General features: G+C 42.5%; 1 protein-coding gene across 1 annotated transcript in view; it reads left to right on the top strand.

Annotated features, from left to right (window-relative positions):
• Nucleotides 1-16,148, top strand: part of LOC139254652 (calcium-responsive transcription factor-like) — a 118,921-nt gene that overhangs the window by 54,907 nt on the left and 47,866 nt on the right. Inside the window, exon 10 of the mRNA XM_070873783.1 lies at nt 8,379-8,522. Coding sequence (XP_070729884.1) covers nt 8,379-8,522 — 144 coding nt within the window. The remainder of the gene's footprint in view (nt 1-8,378; nt 8,523-16,148) is intronic.

Genomic DNA, 16,148 nt, shown 5'->3' with positions numbered 1-16,148 from the left:
GCTACTTTTAACGATGTATCTGTATTCCCAGAACTTTCTGCTCCTCAACCCATTTGCTTTGGGAAATAGGTGACCTCCTTATTCCTCCTACCAAAAACGAACCACCTCAACCATCACTATCTATCTATCTATCTATCTATCTATCTATCTATCTATCTATCTATCTATCTATCTATCTATCTATCTATCTATCTATCTATCTATCTATCTATCTATCTATCTATCTATCTATCTATCTATCTATCTATCTATCTATCTATCTATCTATCTATCTATTTAAATTTTCTTTGCCATTTATCTGCCTATTTGGTGCAGTTCTCCACATTATTTGCTATATCCCCACCTCCAAGTGTGGTATCATCTGCAAATTTCAACACCAGACCTCCAATTTCTGAGTCCAAATCATTTATGTATGTAGTGAACAGCTGTTGTCCCACCACGAAACCCTGCGGGAAACCCATTTCCCATTTTCTGACAGTCCAAGAAACTTTCCTTAACTTCTGTTTTTTGTTTTGTTCCCATCTTTGACTTCATTATGCTAGCTGGCCTCTTATGCCACATGCCCTGACCTTTATTCTGAACCTTATATGGCACCTTATCAAGGGCTCTTGTCTATTCTTCCTGTTATTCCTTCAAAGAATTCAATTAGAGTGGTTAGACATGACTTTAAGAAATCCATGCTGACTTTTTTTTATTATATTCTTGTCTCTAGATGTTTTGTTTTTAAATCTGTCCTGTTAAAATATTTTTTTAACTAGTGATATTGCTCTCCTGTTAAACATGTAATTAATTTTCAATAAAATGTTGTATACTTATAAGGGGTAGTGTGAAAAATATGCTTTGATACAAAAATAATTTATTTGTATAAATAATTATCTTACCCTAGCAATATTGGCAGAGTTTAGAATCCTTTGAAGAACTTTTGCTGGCACAGGAACTAAAACTAAACACAATTTTCCCTTTTTTTCCCTCAATCTCTGCCCCCCCCCCCCCTCCCCAAACCCCAAAATTGTTTCTCTAATTCATACGCTATTGATTCCATAGACCCCAGCTTCAACTACAAGTAGTTTTATTTGCTTTTTTTTGGTTCTGGGTATGTAGACAACTTTGCAAGGCTGCATTTACTACCTGTTCCTAGTTGCTTTGAGAATAAGGTAGTGGACAGTTTTTTGAATCTCTGCGGCCCTTGTGGTGTTGATGCTAGACAAGCAATTCTGATATATTGATTCAGTGACAATGAAGAAACAGTGATATACATTCAAGTTAAGATAGTGTATGACTTGGAGGGGACCTGAGGGGGATGTTATTTCCACAACATTTAATGGGTACAGAAATGTAATGGTTATAATATTGGACCAGCAGTCCTGAGGTCAAAAGTTCAGATCCCACCATGGCAAATTGTGAATTTGAATTTAGGGAAGAGAACCTGCCATGGCTATCCTGTCTTACAATTCCAGTCATACATTACATGAATGACTCTTAATGCCCTTCAAATTGGCCTAGCAATCACTACAAAGTTCAATAATAAGTTAAATAGTTGCTTACAAGAGGGCCAAATAAAGATTTTTCAGCATGCCTTGAATGGACCAATCCATTTATCTTATTAGAGCCAAGTTGGAGGGGAGGGGCGTTGAGAGGTTGCCAGCGCCTCTCTCGTGTTTTGGACATGAACCAGATTTATATCTTTGAGCATTGGTACATAAATGAATCAGCCTTCACCCCAGAATTTGGCAGGACACATTTGAAATGAGAATGGCTTACTTTGCCATTTACTCGATAGCATTCTCACACCTAATAAGTTTTTAGATTCTATCTATGGTCATAGTGAACTTTTTCTACCTTTAGTTGAGCACATCCAACAGCAAAACTTACTAGAGCAGTGGTGGATGACCCGATTCAGGTTTCTATAGTACTGCCCAAGTATTTTGGTTTCCCATTATACCTGGTTTCAGATTTCTGGGTTTTAGGAGCTGAAATTTAACAGCTTGAATATTTTGATAGCAAACCTCTCTTCGACTATCAGATTTAGGTTATGCAGCTTGAAGGCTGCAAAAGTATTTCAGGGCTACCTTAGGGTTAGCACCCCATTTACAGGCCGAGGCAGAACAATCCTTGAGGCTTACTAGTTACCTTAAAAATGTCTATCACCATCAGCCCCCAAGTGGTAAGCTCAAACCTGGTTGTCCAATACGAACCCAGCTGTAACAGCATCCTTCCACTGAAGATGCAGTTTAAGACACAAGGTCGCAGTCTAAGGATAAGGGGTAAGCCATTTAGGACCGAGATGCGGAGGAACTTCTTCACCCAGAGAGTGGTGAACCTGTGGAATTCTCTACCACAGAAAGTTGTTGAGGCCAATTCACTAAATATATTCAAAAAGGAGTTAGATGAGGTCCTTACTACTAGGGGGATCAAGGGGTATGGCGAGAAAGCAGGAATGGGGTACTGAAGTTGAATGTTCAGCCATGAACTCATTGAATGGCGGTGCAGGCTAGAAGGGCCGAATGGCCTACTCCTGCACCTATTTTCTATGTTTCTATGTTTCTATGAGAAATGACATGCCACTTCAAGAGCCTTTATGTAACACAGGAATCTATAACACGCAATCAATATTAACGACTTGGATGAAGGGAGCGAGTGTAACGTAGCCAAGTTTTCTGATGATACAAAGATGGGAGGACTGTGTGCGGAGGACACAAAAAATCTGCAAAAGGACATTGACAGGCTAAGTGAGTGGGCAAAAATTAGGCAGATGGAGTGAAATATTGGAAAGTGTGAGGTTATGCACTTTGGCAGAAAAAAATTGAAGAGCAAGTTATTATTTAAATGAAGAAAAATTGCAAAGTGCTGCAGTACAGCGGGAGCTGGAGGTCCTGGTGCATGAAACACAAAAGGTTAGTATGCAGGTATAGCAAGTGATCAGGAAGGCCAATGGAATCTTGGCCTTTATTGCAAAGGGGATGGAGTATAAAAGCAGGGAAGTCTTGCTACAGTTATGCAGGGTATTGGTGAGGCTAAACCTGGAATACTGCGTACAGTTTTAGAAACATAGAAAATAGGTGCAGGAGTAGGCCACTCGGCCCTTCGAGCCAACACCGCCATTCAATGAGTTCATGGCTGAACATGCAACTTCAGTACCCCATTCCTGCTTTCTTGTCATACCCCTTAATCCCCCTAGTAGTAAGGACTACATCTAACTCCTTTTTGAATATATTTGGTGAATTGCCCTCAACAACTTTGTGGTAGAGAATTCCACAGGTTCACCACTCTCTGGGTGAAGAAGTTTCTCCTCATCTCAGTCCTAAATGGCTTACCCCTTATCCTTAGACTGTGACCCCTGGTTCTGGACTTCCCCAACATTGGGAACATTCTTCCTCAATCTAACCTGTCTAAATCCGTCAGAATTTTAAACATTTCTTTGACATCCCCTCTCATTCTTCTGAACTCCAATGAATACAAGCCCAATTGATCCAGTCTTTCTTGATATGTCAGTCCCACCATCCCGGGAATCAATCTGGTGAACCTTCGCTGCACTCCCTCAATAGCAAGAGTGTCCTTCCTCAAGTTAGGAGACCAAAACTGTACACAATACTCCAAGGCCCTGTACAACTGTAGTAACACCTCCCTACCCCTGTGCTCAAATCCCCTCGCTATGAAGGCCAACATGCCATTTGCTTTCTTAACCGCCTGCTGTACCTGCATGCCAACCTTCAATGACTGATGTACCATGATACCCAGGTCTCGTTGCACCTCCCCTTTTCCTAATCTGTCACCATTCAGATAATAGTCTGTCTCTCTGTTTTAACCACCAAAGTGGATAACCTCACATTTATCCACATTATACTTCATCTGCCATGCATTTGCCCACTCACCTAACCTATCTAAGTCGCTCTGCAGCCTCATAGTATCCTCCTCGCAGCTCACACTGCCACCCAACTTAGTGTCATCGCAAATTTGGAGATACTACATTTAATTCCCTCGTCTAAATCATTAATGTACAGTGTAAACAGCTGGGGCCCGAGCACAGAACCTTGCGGTACCCCACTAGTCACTGCCTGCCATTCTGAAAAATACCCATTTACTCCTACTCTTTGCTTCCTGTCTGCCAACCAGTTCTCAATCCACATCAGCACACTACCCCCAATCCCATGTGCTTTAACTTTGCACATTAGTCTCTTGTGTGGGACCTTGTCGAAAGCCTTCTGAAAGTCCAAATACACCACATCAACTGGTTTTCCCTTGTCCACTCTACTGGAAACATCCTCAAAAAATTCCAGAAGATTTGTCAAGCATGATTTCCCTTTCACAAATCCATGCTGACTTGTACCTATCATGTCACCTCTTTCCAAATGCGCTGCTATGACATCCTTAATAATTGATTCCATCATTTTACCCACTACTGATGTCTGGCTGACCGGTCTATAATTCGCTGTTTTCTCTCTCCCTCCTTTTTTTAAAAAGTGGGGTTACATTGGCTACCCTCCACTCCATAGGAACTGATCCAGAGTCTATGGAATGTTGGAAAATGACTGTCAATGCATCCGCTATTTCCAAGGCCACCACCTTAAGTACTCTGGGATGCAGTCCATCAGGCCCTGGGGATTTATCAGCCTTCAATCCCATCAATTTCCCCAACACAATTTCCCGACTAATAAGGATTTCCCTCAGTTCCTCTTCTTACTAGACCCTCTGACCCCTTTTATATCTGGAAGGTTGTTTGTGTACTCCTTAGTGAATACCGAACCAAAGTACTTGTTCAATTGGTCTGCCATTTCTTTGTTCCCTGTTATGACTTCCCCTGATTCTGACTGCAGGGGACCTACGTTTGTCTTTACTAACCTTTTTCTCTTTACATATCTATAGAAGCTTTTGCAGTCCGTCTTAATGTTCCCTGCAAGCTTCCTCTCGTACTCTATTTTCCCTGCTGTAATCAAATCCTTTGTCCTCCTCTGCTGAGTTCTAAATTTCTCCCAGTCCCCGGATTCGCTGCTATATCTGGCCAATTTGTATGCCATTTCCTTGGCTTTATTACTATCCCTGATTTCCCTTGATAGCCACGGTTGAGCCACCTTCCCTTTTTTATTTTTACGCCAGACAGGGATGTGCAAATTGTTGTAGTTCATCCATGCGGTCTCTAAATGTCTGCCATTGCCCATCCACTGTCAACCCCTTAAGTATCATTCGCCAATCTATCCTAGCCAATTCATGCCTCATACCTTCAAAGTTACCCTTCTTTAAGTTCTGGACCATGAATGAACTGTTTCATTCTCCATCCTAATGTAGAATTCCACCATATTATGGTCACTCTTCCCCAAGGGGCCTTGCACAACGAGATTGCTAATTAATCCTCTCTCATTACACAACACCCAGTCTAAGATGGCCTCCCCCCTAGTTGGTTCCTCGACATATTGGTATAGAAAACCATCCCTTATGCACTCGAGGAAATCCTCCTCCACCGTATTGCTTCCAGTTTGGTTAGCCCAATCTAAATGCATATTAAAGTCACCCATGATAACTGCTGCACCTTTATTGCATGCACCCCTAATTTCCTGTTTGATGCCCTCCCCAACATCACTACTATTGTTTGGAGGTCTGTACACAACTCCCACTAACGTTTTTTGCCCTTTGGTGTTCTGCAGCTCTACTCATATAGATTCCACATCATCCAAGCTAATGTCCTTCCTAACAATTGCATTAATCTCCTCTTTAACCAGCAATGCTACCCCACCTCCTTTTCCTTTTATTCTATCCTTCCTGAATGTTGAATACCCTTGGATGTTGAGTTCCCAGCCTGATCATCCTGGAGCCACGTCTCTAATCCCAATCACATCATATCTGTTGACATCTAATTCATCCACCTTATTACGGATACGCCTTGCATTAAGACACAAAGCCTTCAGGCTTGTTTTTTTAACACCCTTTGTCCTTTTAGAATTATGATATAGTGTGGCCCTTTTTGTTTCTTGCCTTTGTTTACTCGGCCTTCCACTATTGCTTTTTACCTTTCTACCATCTGTTTCTGACTCCATATTACTTCGCCCTGTCTTGCTGCATAGGTTCCCATCCACCTGCCATATTAGTTTAAACACTCCTGAACGGCATTAGCAAATGTTACCCCCAGGACATCAGTTCCAGTTCTGCCCAAGTGCAAACCGTCCCTTTTGTACAGGTCCCACTTCCCCCAGAACTGGTTCCAATGTCCCAGGAATTTGAATCCCTCCCTCTTGCACTACTGCTTAAGCCACGTATTTATTCTAACTATCCTGCTCCCTCTACTCTGCTTAGCACGTGGCACTGGTAGCAATCCAGAGATTACTACCTTTTGAGGTCCTACTTTTTAATTTAACTCCAAGCTCCCTAAATTCAGCTTGTAGGACCTCTTCCCGCTTCTTACCTATATCGTTAGTACCTACATGTACCACGACAAATGGCTGTTCACCCTCCCTCTCCAGAATGCTCTGCAGCCGCTCCGAGACATCCTTGACCCTTGCACCAGGGGGGCAACATACCATCCTGGAGTCTCGGTTGCGGCCGCAGAAACTCCTATCTATTCCCCTTACAATAGAGTCCCCTATCACTATAGCTCTCGCACTCTTTTTCCCGCCCTTCTGTGCAGCAGAGCCACCCACGGTGCCGTGAACTTGGCTGCTGCTGCCCTCCCCTGGTAAGTCATCTCCCCCAACAGTATCCAAAACTGGAGGGAGATGACCGCAGGGGACTCCTGCACCACCTTCCTGCTCTTGCCTTGTCTCTTGGTCATCCATTCACTATCTGTCCTAACCCTTACCTGCGGTGTGACCAACTCACTAAATGTGCTATTCACAACATTCTCAGCATCGCGCATGCTCCAGAGTGAGTCCATCCGCTGTTCCAGTGCTGTCATGCGGTCTGTCAGGAGCTGCAGCTGGACACACTTCCCGCACACACAGTAGTTCCCACATAGCACAGGAGGAGCATGACACGGGTCTGAGCTCTCCTGCCATGACTTAACCCTTAAATTAATTTACTTACTAAAATTTACTTAAACACCAAACAGCTACTTAGTAGTTCGCTGCCAATTAAACCAATCTAAAAGTCAGTCTAAAAGAGAGTTATACTTACCAGTCGAACAGCCAACCACTTACCAGCTTGGCTGTGATGTCACCTCTCGATTTTGCACCCCCCTATCTTTGTCTGCAGCTGGTTGGGCTGGTCTCCGAGCCTCCGTCTCCTACTCGCGCACTCCTTAGCAGCTGCTCTAGTGTCAGCACTGATAGGAAAAACAAGACAAAACAGCACCTGCCATCCCCACTTGCCCGAACTCACCCACTTACCAAACTCACGAATGCCACTCTTTGCTGCTGCATTCTGTGCTCTGCATGAGCTGCCTCTTTTTAAATTGTATCTAGGTCAGATGACTCACTACTGGTCAGTTGTTTACAGAACTGGTTTTAACTAGCTGCTAATTGCCTCCTACTGGAGAGTTACCTTGTTTTTCTCTGCCTGAACCTGAAAGATTCCCAACTATTTAACTTTTCCCCTCTAAATTAAACTGCTACTTACTTAGAAGCTACTGGCAATTGCCACTAACAATTTACTCCAGCCTCCTTTAAAGAGAGTAACCCTTAAAATTCACCCACTTACCAAACTCACGAATGCCACTCTATGCTGCTGGTTTCCATATTTAAGAAAGGATATACTTGCTTTGGAGGCAGTGCAGAGAAGGTTCACTGGGTTGATTCCAGGGATGAGGGGGTTGACTTATGAGAAAAGGTTGAGTAGGTTGGGCCTCTACTCATTGTAATTCAGAAGAATGAGATGTGATTTTATCGAAAGGAAAGATTATGAGGGGGCTTGACAGGGTGGATGCAGAGAGGATGTTTCCACTGATAGGGGAGACTAGAACTAGGCATAATAGAATAAGGGGCGAACCATTTAAAACAGAGATGAGGAGGAATTTCTTCTCTCAGGGTTGTAAATCTGTGGAATTCGCTGCCTCAGAGAGCTGTGGAAGCTGGGTCATTGAAGAAATTTAAGACCGAGATAGACAGTTTCTTAAACGATAAGGGGTTATGGGGAGTGGGCAGGGAAGTGGACCTGAGTCCATGATCGGATCAGCCATGATCGTATTAAATGGCGGAGCAGGCTCGAGAGGCCAAATGGCCTACTCCTGCTCCTATTTCTTATGTTCTTATGAAGGGTACATAAGGGAATTCATGACTTCAAAAGGACTTTGTCCTCCATGTATTTCTTGTTCTTAACTTGGGCATACCTTTGTAATAGTGGAAAATGCTTTCATTTGAAGAAGGTAGGTAATCTAACTTTTTTATTCTGACACACTGTTACTATTTAAGAATGTTTCTGCTATTTGTCTGCTATTTACTTTTATTCTGCTGCAGAATCTACATTAAAAAAGTGCGGAAATTTCCAGAATACAGGGTTCCCACAGATCCTAAGATTGATAAGAAGGTTATTCGACAAGAGCAAGAAAAGGCCTTCAATATGTTGAAGAAGAATGGATTTGATGTAGGAGGAGTTGTCAGGTAAGGATTTTGCATGTACAGAAGATAAATGGGCCAAGATTGGCTTGCTGGAATATATCATTAAGTACATTAGCAGCAATTTGTTACTCTCCATGTGACTGATTAGTTTCTCTTCTGTTAAACCCTTGCTCCTTACTTAAGACTCTTTCCTACCATATGAAAGAAAGTCGTGCATTTATATTGTGCCTTTCACATCCTCAGGACATCCCAAATCGCTTTAGAGCAAATGAAGTACTTTTGAAATGTAGTCACTGTTGTAATGTAGGAAATATAACAGTCTGTATGTGTATTAGGACTTTAGGTACAAAAAAAGGATATTAATGTGTTTGAGGGAAAATTGTGTTTTAATTTTCTATTGCAATTTTCTAAAATGAGGATACTGTGAGAAAAACAAGGTTTTCACATTTAGAGTTGGGTCACCTCAAAGTGGACTCCAAGGCAGATAAAGAATTAGCAGTAAATGTTTCCAAGAATTCCTTCATAAAGCTGAAATTATTGCCAGCTAACCAGGCTGAGAAGGTATGAAGTTCCTCCAGGGTCCATAACACCTTTTACAGGATTGGTCACAATATTTATCCTATGGATTAGTACTGATCTGGTGTCACACCAGCCGTGGCCCAAGCATAAAAATGTATTTTTATCCCAGTATTGGAACCTAAGGCCGCTTCGGTATTGGACACATAACTAGTCAGGATATGGAGGTATAAAGCCCCTCTTTCAGTAAGTGCCTCAGGCAACAATTTGGTAGATCGATGTTGCTGATTCTCTGATGAAATCAGTGCAATTTTTTTTTTAAAAGAAGTTTTTGTGTTTTTTTTTCTGTTTCTGCATAATTATCATTGGTTTCTAAAGGCATTTAATTATTTTTAGATTAATTTAATTGGTCAAAATCTATGTTGGCTGGTGTCATTGCATCAGTTGAAAACTATCTTCACTCAGTGCAGTGGTATATCTTGCCTTGCACTGTTTCTAATGGTGACTGTTCCACTTTATGCTAAGGCTGTTGATGCATTGAATTTGCCATTTTTACATTGCTGGGTAGATTTACAGCATCAGATGCAATACCGAAGCAACTATTGGTGCAGTTGTTTAAAAGTCACATTTGTTAACCTTTTTTTAAAAAAAAAATAAGGTCAAGACACACAAAATAGCATTCAGTGTCACCAGAGGCAGCCATTGATGTATTTTTACCACCCTTATCACTATTTATGTTTTTTTACCTCCCTTACCACACATATCCACCCTACCCTCCTCCATCCCACTATTCATACAATTTGCTCTTGGAAGAAAAACTCTTCCACCAGCTCCCTCACAAACACACTCATAGATTACCAATGCCCTTGCCTTTGGTCCTACACCAGTTATGACACCCGTGTTGTCGACCTGTTTAGTTGCTCCCTCATCTCTGCCTTCAATACTCAAGTCAAAAGAGTACAAATTCAAATGCACTTGATGCACAGTTGGCCTAGTCAATCACCAGATCTAGCTGTACCATATGAAACACTGTTGCGCTTCACTTACCAAATCCAAAAAATGTGTATTAGCCCAGGATCCTCCTGGCAGGCAAGGACAACCTCAGAGCCCTTTTTCCCAGTGCTTCTCATTCAGCCCCTCAACTCTCCTCAAACAGCAACTGCAAGGGAGGGGTTCATGAAGTTCTTCATCTCAGATACCAAAACCATCTCTGCAGCTGCCTCTACTGCTTCTTCCTCTTGTCTACTATCATGACACCTTGGAACTCTCTCCATTTCTCTTCACCTTTTAAAAACCACCTCAAGACTCATCTCATCGTTTAGGTTTTCAGACACTCCTAATTTCTCCTTTCTTGGCTCAGCTCCATTTTCTTTATATCCATTTGAGATGTGTCTTGGGATCTTTTATTACATTAACGGCGCTATATATGTAAGTTGTTTGCTCCAGGTGATGCTTTGCTGCCAGAAACTCCCTTGAAAATCCACATTGGGAAGTGGTTCTCGATGCCTTATCATAGCTTAATTTATATTTTAGCACAGTCTCCAAAGGCGTTAATGTAAAATAAATGCAGCATTAGGAGACAAACCCGCTACGGTTTTTAAGTGAGCATTTATGGACTTTGTGGACTTCGGCAAGGGTTCATTTAGTAAACCTGTTTCAAGTCAGGCTTGACACACTCTGTACAGTCACAGAGCCCTCTATATTTAAGGAGCTTCCTTCAGGCGTACCCATCTTTAAGTTACCAAGTATGTGAGATTTGTTATTCATGGCAAAGCCGTGTATCACCAGAAAAAGGTTAAAATAGTGAAGATTTTCCATCAACCCTTTGGAAAAGGCTGTTGGAATTATGAAAGAATTGCTTGACATGGGTATAATACTTAAGAGCTTCAAAAAGCAGCAGCGCTCAGTCCGCTCACATGCTATTGTGAAGATGATTTTGAAAAACCTAGCTTGGCAGTTATACTACCTAGCTAGAGGCTCAACCAGTAAATAATATCCCTTTCAGACCAAAGGCTGAATTACCCCAGAAGGTGGACATCACGGCACCAGAAAGCTGGCCTCTATTCTCTCATCCTTTTCTACAATGCAGCAATGACTGAGTCACTGCCTCCCCTATTACTGAAGGAACCTTCCATGGAGGATTGTATCTGATGATACCATATGACAGACCATATCACTACAAAAAGCTTGATAACAGTTCTCAATATGGTACACCAATAGTTTGTAGAATTAATGGCCTGGATTTTGCAGTCGGTGGAGTACCTACGAGGTACGCTGCCAACATCTGAATAGAATGTGCACTTACCCGATGGGGACCCTCCTTCGCGAACTTGCTGTTTGACGCTGCGTACTAGGGGGCAGCACAATGGACCATGTATCCTGGGCACAGCATGTGCGGAAGCGTACCTGGGATCATGTGGGCTTGGTGCTCCAATCAGTGGAAGTGACGAGTTTCCTCTTACAATGCTGACAGATATGTAGGAACCATTGCATCAGGCTTATAGGAGAAAGGTGGGTGCAGGCTGGCACCTGACACACTGAATGTTGCGTAGTCCACTCACAAAACGGGCTCGGTCAATGACAGCAGCACTGCACTGTGACGTTAAAAGCTTTAATGTCAGGAAATAAGATATAAATATATTAAGTTTAACATTTTGTTCTTTATTTGGGAGTTAGTATCGATTGAATTCAATTGGTCACAACTCCATGAGGTACAGAGACTGAACAGTGACACTCAGATTGACCCACACGCACAAACTGGCGAAATGACAGGACCAAGCTTCAACATCAATATTTGAATAATATAGAAATTAAATGTGTAGACACTAAAACGAACGAACAAAATAATCTCTGCAATTCTACGAAGCCCATGGCTAAATTATTCAAACTGAGCTCTGGTGCTTCCATCTGTTGTAATGTTCCAGTTTCAGTTTTACTTTCATAGAAACATAGAAATCTGCAGTGCAGAAGGAGGCCATTTTGGCCCATCGTGTCACCCTGCAGCCTCTTAGCATCCTCCTCACAGCTCACACCACCACCCAGCTTAGTGTCATCTACAAACTTGGAGATATTACATTCAATTCCTTTGTCTAAATCATTAATGTATATTGTAAATAGCTGGGATTCCAGCACTGAACCTTGCGGTACCGCACTAGTCACTGCCTGCTATTCTGAAAAGGACCCGTTTCTTCCCACTCTTTGCTTCCTGTCTGCCAACCAGTTCTCTATCCACATCAATACATTACTCCCAATGCTATGTGCTTTAATTTTGCACACTAATCTTTTGTGTGGGACCTTGTCAAAAGCCTATTGAAAGTCCAAATATACCACATCCACTGGTTCTCCCATGTCCACTCTACTAGTTACATCCTCAAAAAATTCTAGAAGATTTGTCAAGCATGATTTCCCTTTCATAAATCCATGCTGCCTTGGACCGATCCTGTCACTGCTTTCCAAATGCGCTGCTATTACATCTTTAATAATTGATTCCAACATTTTCCCCACTACTGATGTCAGGCTAATCGGTTTTCTCTCTCCCTCCTTTTTTAAAAAGTCGGGTTACATTAGCTACCCTCCAATCCATAGGAACTGATCCAGAGTCTATAGAGTGTTGGAAAATGATCACCAATGCATTTACTATTTCGAGGGCCACTTCCTTAAGTACTCTGGGATGCAGACTATCAGGCCCTGGGGATTTATCGGCCTTCAATCCTATCAATTTCCCTAACACAATTTCCTGACTAATAATGATTTCTTTCAGTTCCTCCTTCTCGCTAGACCCTTGGTCCCCTAGTATTTCCAGAAGGTTATTTGTGTCTTCCTTAGTGAAGACAGAACCAAAGTATTTATTCAATTGGTCTGCCATTTCTTTATTCCCCATTATAAATTCACCTGATTCTGACTACGAGGGAGCTACATTTGTCTTCATTAATCTTTTTCTCTTCACATATCTATAGAAGCTTTTGCAGTCAGTTTTTATGTTCCCACTTTGCCCTGGATCCTATGGGCTTTAACCTTCGTGACCAGTCTACCATGCGGGACCTTATAAAAGCTTTGCTAAAGTCCATTTACACTACATCGTACATACTACCCTCATTGACCCTCCTGGTTATCTCCTCAAAAAATTCAATCAGGTTAGTCAAACACGAACTTCTCGCAATAAATCCGTGCTGACTGTCCCTAATTAATCCTTGCCTTTCTAAATGTAGATTTATCCTATCTTTCAGGATTTTTTCCAGTAATTTTCCCACCACTGAGGTTAGGCTGACAGGCCTGTAATTACTCGGCCTATTCCTTTCTCCATTCTTAAACAAGGGTACCACATTAGCAGGCCTCCGGCACCATACCCAAATCCAAAGAGGACTGGAAAATGATGGTCAAGGCCTCTGCTATTTCCTTTTTTACTTCGCTCAGCAGCCTGGGATGCATTTCATCCGGGCCTGGCGATTTATCTACTTTCAAAGCTGCTAAACCGCTTATTATCTCCTCCCTCTCTATTTATTTCATCCAGAATTTCACACTCCTCCTCGATAGCAGTATCTGCATTGCCCCTTTCCTTTGTGAAAACAGATGCAAAGTATTCATTAAGAACCATATCAACATCTTCTGCCTCCACACACAGATTACCCTCATGTTCACTAATAGGCCCTACCCTTTCTTTAGTTATCCTCTTGCTCTTAATATACTTATTGAACATGTTTGGGTTTTCCTTAATTTTACTTGCCAAGAATTTTTCATGCTCTCTCATAGCATTCCTAATATCCTTTTTAATTTTACCTCTGAACTCTCTATGGGCCCAAGTTTCCACACGATAAAAAACGGGCACCACTCCGAGCTGGGCGCCCATTTTTCGCGCCGGGAAAAAAACGCGCGATTCTGGAGCGCCCTGCAGCTCCATGTCTGCTTGGCGTGGCGCCCAGGGGGCGGAGCCTACCACTCGCACCGATTTTGTAAGTGGGAGGGGGCGGGTACCATTTAAATTAGGTTTTTTTCCTGCCGGCAACCCTGCGCGTGCGCGTTGGAGCGTTCGCGCACGCGCAGTGTGAAGAAAACATTGGCACTCGGCCATTTTTGTAGTTCGTTGTAGCTGTTTAATTTTTGAACATTTTTTAATAAAAGCACATTGCCATCAGCACTGAGGCTTCTTGCAGCAGTGAGAAGGCTGCAGGAAGCCTCAGAAAGTTGAGGCAGCCGTTCCCCACCCCCCCCGGCGGGAACGAACGGCTTCCTCCTCCCCCCCCCCCCCCCGCCGGAACGAACGGCTGCCTCCTTCCTCCCCCCCCACGGGAACGGCTGCCTCAACTTGTGAGGCTTCCTGCAGCATTCTCCCTGGCTGAAGCACTTTCACACAGGTAGGAAGATGGTTTATTTAATCTTTTCTTTGCTTATAAATTTTTATTCAGGTTGGATTTATTTGTATAATATTTGTATAAGTATAAATAAGGATTTATTATAGAATTTAATGACTTCCCCTCCCCCCCCACCTCATTCCCGATGCCTAATTTGTAACCTGCGCCTGATTTTTTAATGTGTAGACAAGGTTTTTTCAGTTCTACAAAAATCTTCACTTGCTCCATTCTAAGTTAGTTTGGAGTACGTTTTCACTGTGGAAACTTTGAAATCAGGTGTCAGTGGCCGGACACGCCCCCTTTTGAAGAAAAAATTCTGTTCCAAAGTGAAACTGTTCTAACTGACTAGAATGGCAGAAAAAAAAAATGTGGAGAATTGTGATTTCTAAGATAGTCCGTTCTCCACCAGTTGCTCCTAAAAATCAGGCGCAAATCATGTGGAAACTTGGGCCCTATATTCCTCCAAAGATTCTACAGTATTTAGCCATCGGTATGTGACAAGTTTCGCTTTTTTTCTTTATCCTCCCCTGTAAGTCCCTAGACATCCAGGGGGCTCTAGAATTGTTATTCCCGCCCTTTTTCTTTAACGGCACATGTTTGGCCTGAAACCTCCGGATCTCCTCCTTGAATACCTCCCACTGTTCCGACACTGATTTACCTACAAGTAGCTGTTTCTAGTCCATTGTGGCCAAATCACATCTCAACTTAGCAAAGTTAGCTTTTCCCCAATTTTTTAGACTTTTATTCCTGGTCTATCCTTGTCCTTATCCACAACTACCTTGAATTTGACTGAATTATGGTCACTGGCACCCAAGTGCTCCCCCACTGATACCCCTTCCACCTGCCCAGCTTCATTCCCCAAAACTAAATCCAAAATCGCCCCCTCTTGTGTTGGACTTGTTACATACTCACTAAAAAAGTTCTCTTAAATCCACATCTCTATACCCTTCACTCTATATTTGTCCCAATCAATATTAGGTTAGTTAAAATCCCCTATTATTACTGCCGTATGGTTTTTGGACTTCACAAAAATTTACCTACATATTTGCACTTCTACCTCCCTCTCACTGTTTGGGGGTCTATAATACATGCACAGCAGTGTGATCGCCCCTTTTTTATTTTTCAGTTCGACCCATACGGCCTGACTTGATCCCTCTAACATATCATCCCTCCTCGCAGATGTAATAGTTTCTTTAATCAATACAGTGTCCCCCCTCGTCCCCGTCTTGTCTAAAAATTCCTGTAACCAGGAATATTGAACTGACAAACCTGCCCCTCTTTCAGCCATGTCTCTGTAATGGCTATAATGTCATACTCCCAAGTGTTTACCTGTGCTCTTAGCTCATCTGCCTTATTCGCTATAATGCTTGCAATAAAGTATATACCATTTAGCACATGAAGACATCCTTGATTACTACTTACTAACCCTTGTTTCCTCTGTCTTACAGATTCACTTTCTACATTTTTGCTATCCAATTTCTGTTTTACTTCCTTCCCCCCCCCTATTGAATTTGTTCTCTGGTTCCCATCCCCCTACCAAGCTAGTTTAAACTCTTCCCAACAACACTAGCAAAACTCCCCGCGAGGATATTGGTTCTGGCGCTGTTGAGCTCCCACCCGTTCGGGTTGAACAGGTCCCATCTCCCCCAGAAGCGGTCCCAATGCCTCAGGAATTTAAAAGCCTGCCTGCGACACGAATTCTCCAGCCATGCGTTCATCCTTTCTGTCCTTCTATTCTTGTACTCATTAGCACGCAGCACCGATAGTAACCCGGAGATTACTAACTTTGAGGTCCTACCCTTTA

This window comes from Pristiophorus japonicus, chromosome 3 (assembly GCF_044704955.1).
Source record: "Pristiophorus japonicus isolate sPriJap1 chromosome 3, sPriJap1.hap1, whole genome shotgun sequence".
Lineage (NCBI taxonomy): Eukaryota > Metazoa > Chordata > Chondrichthyes > Pristiophoridae > Pristiophorus > Pristiophorus japonicus.
This window is presented reverse-complemented; position numbering and strand designations above follow the sequence as displayed.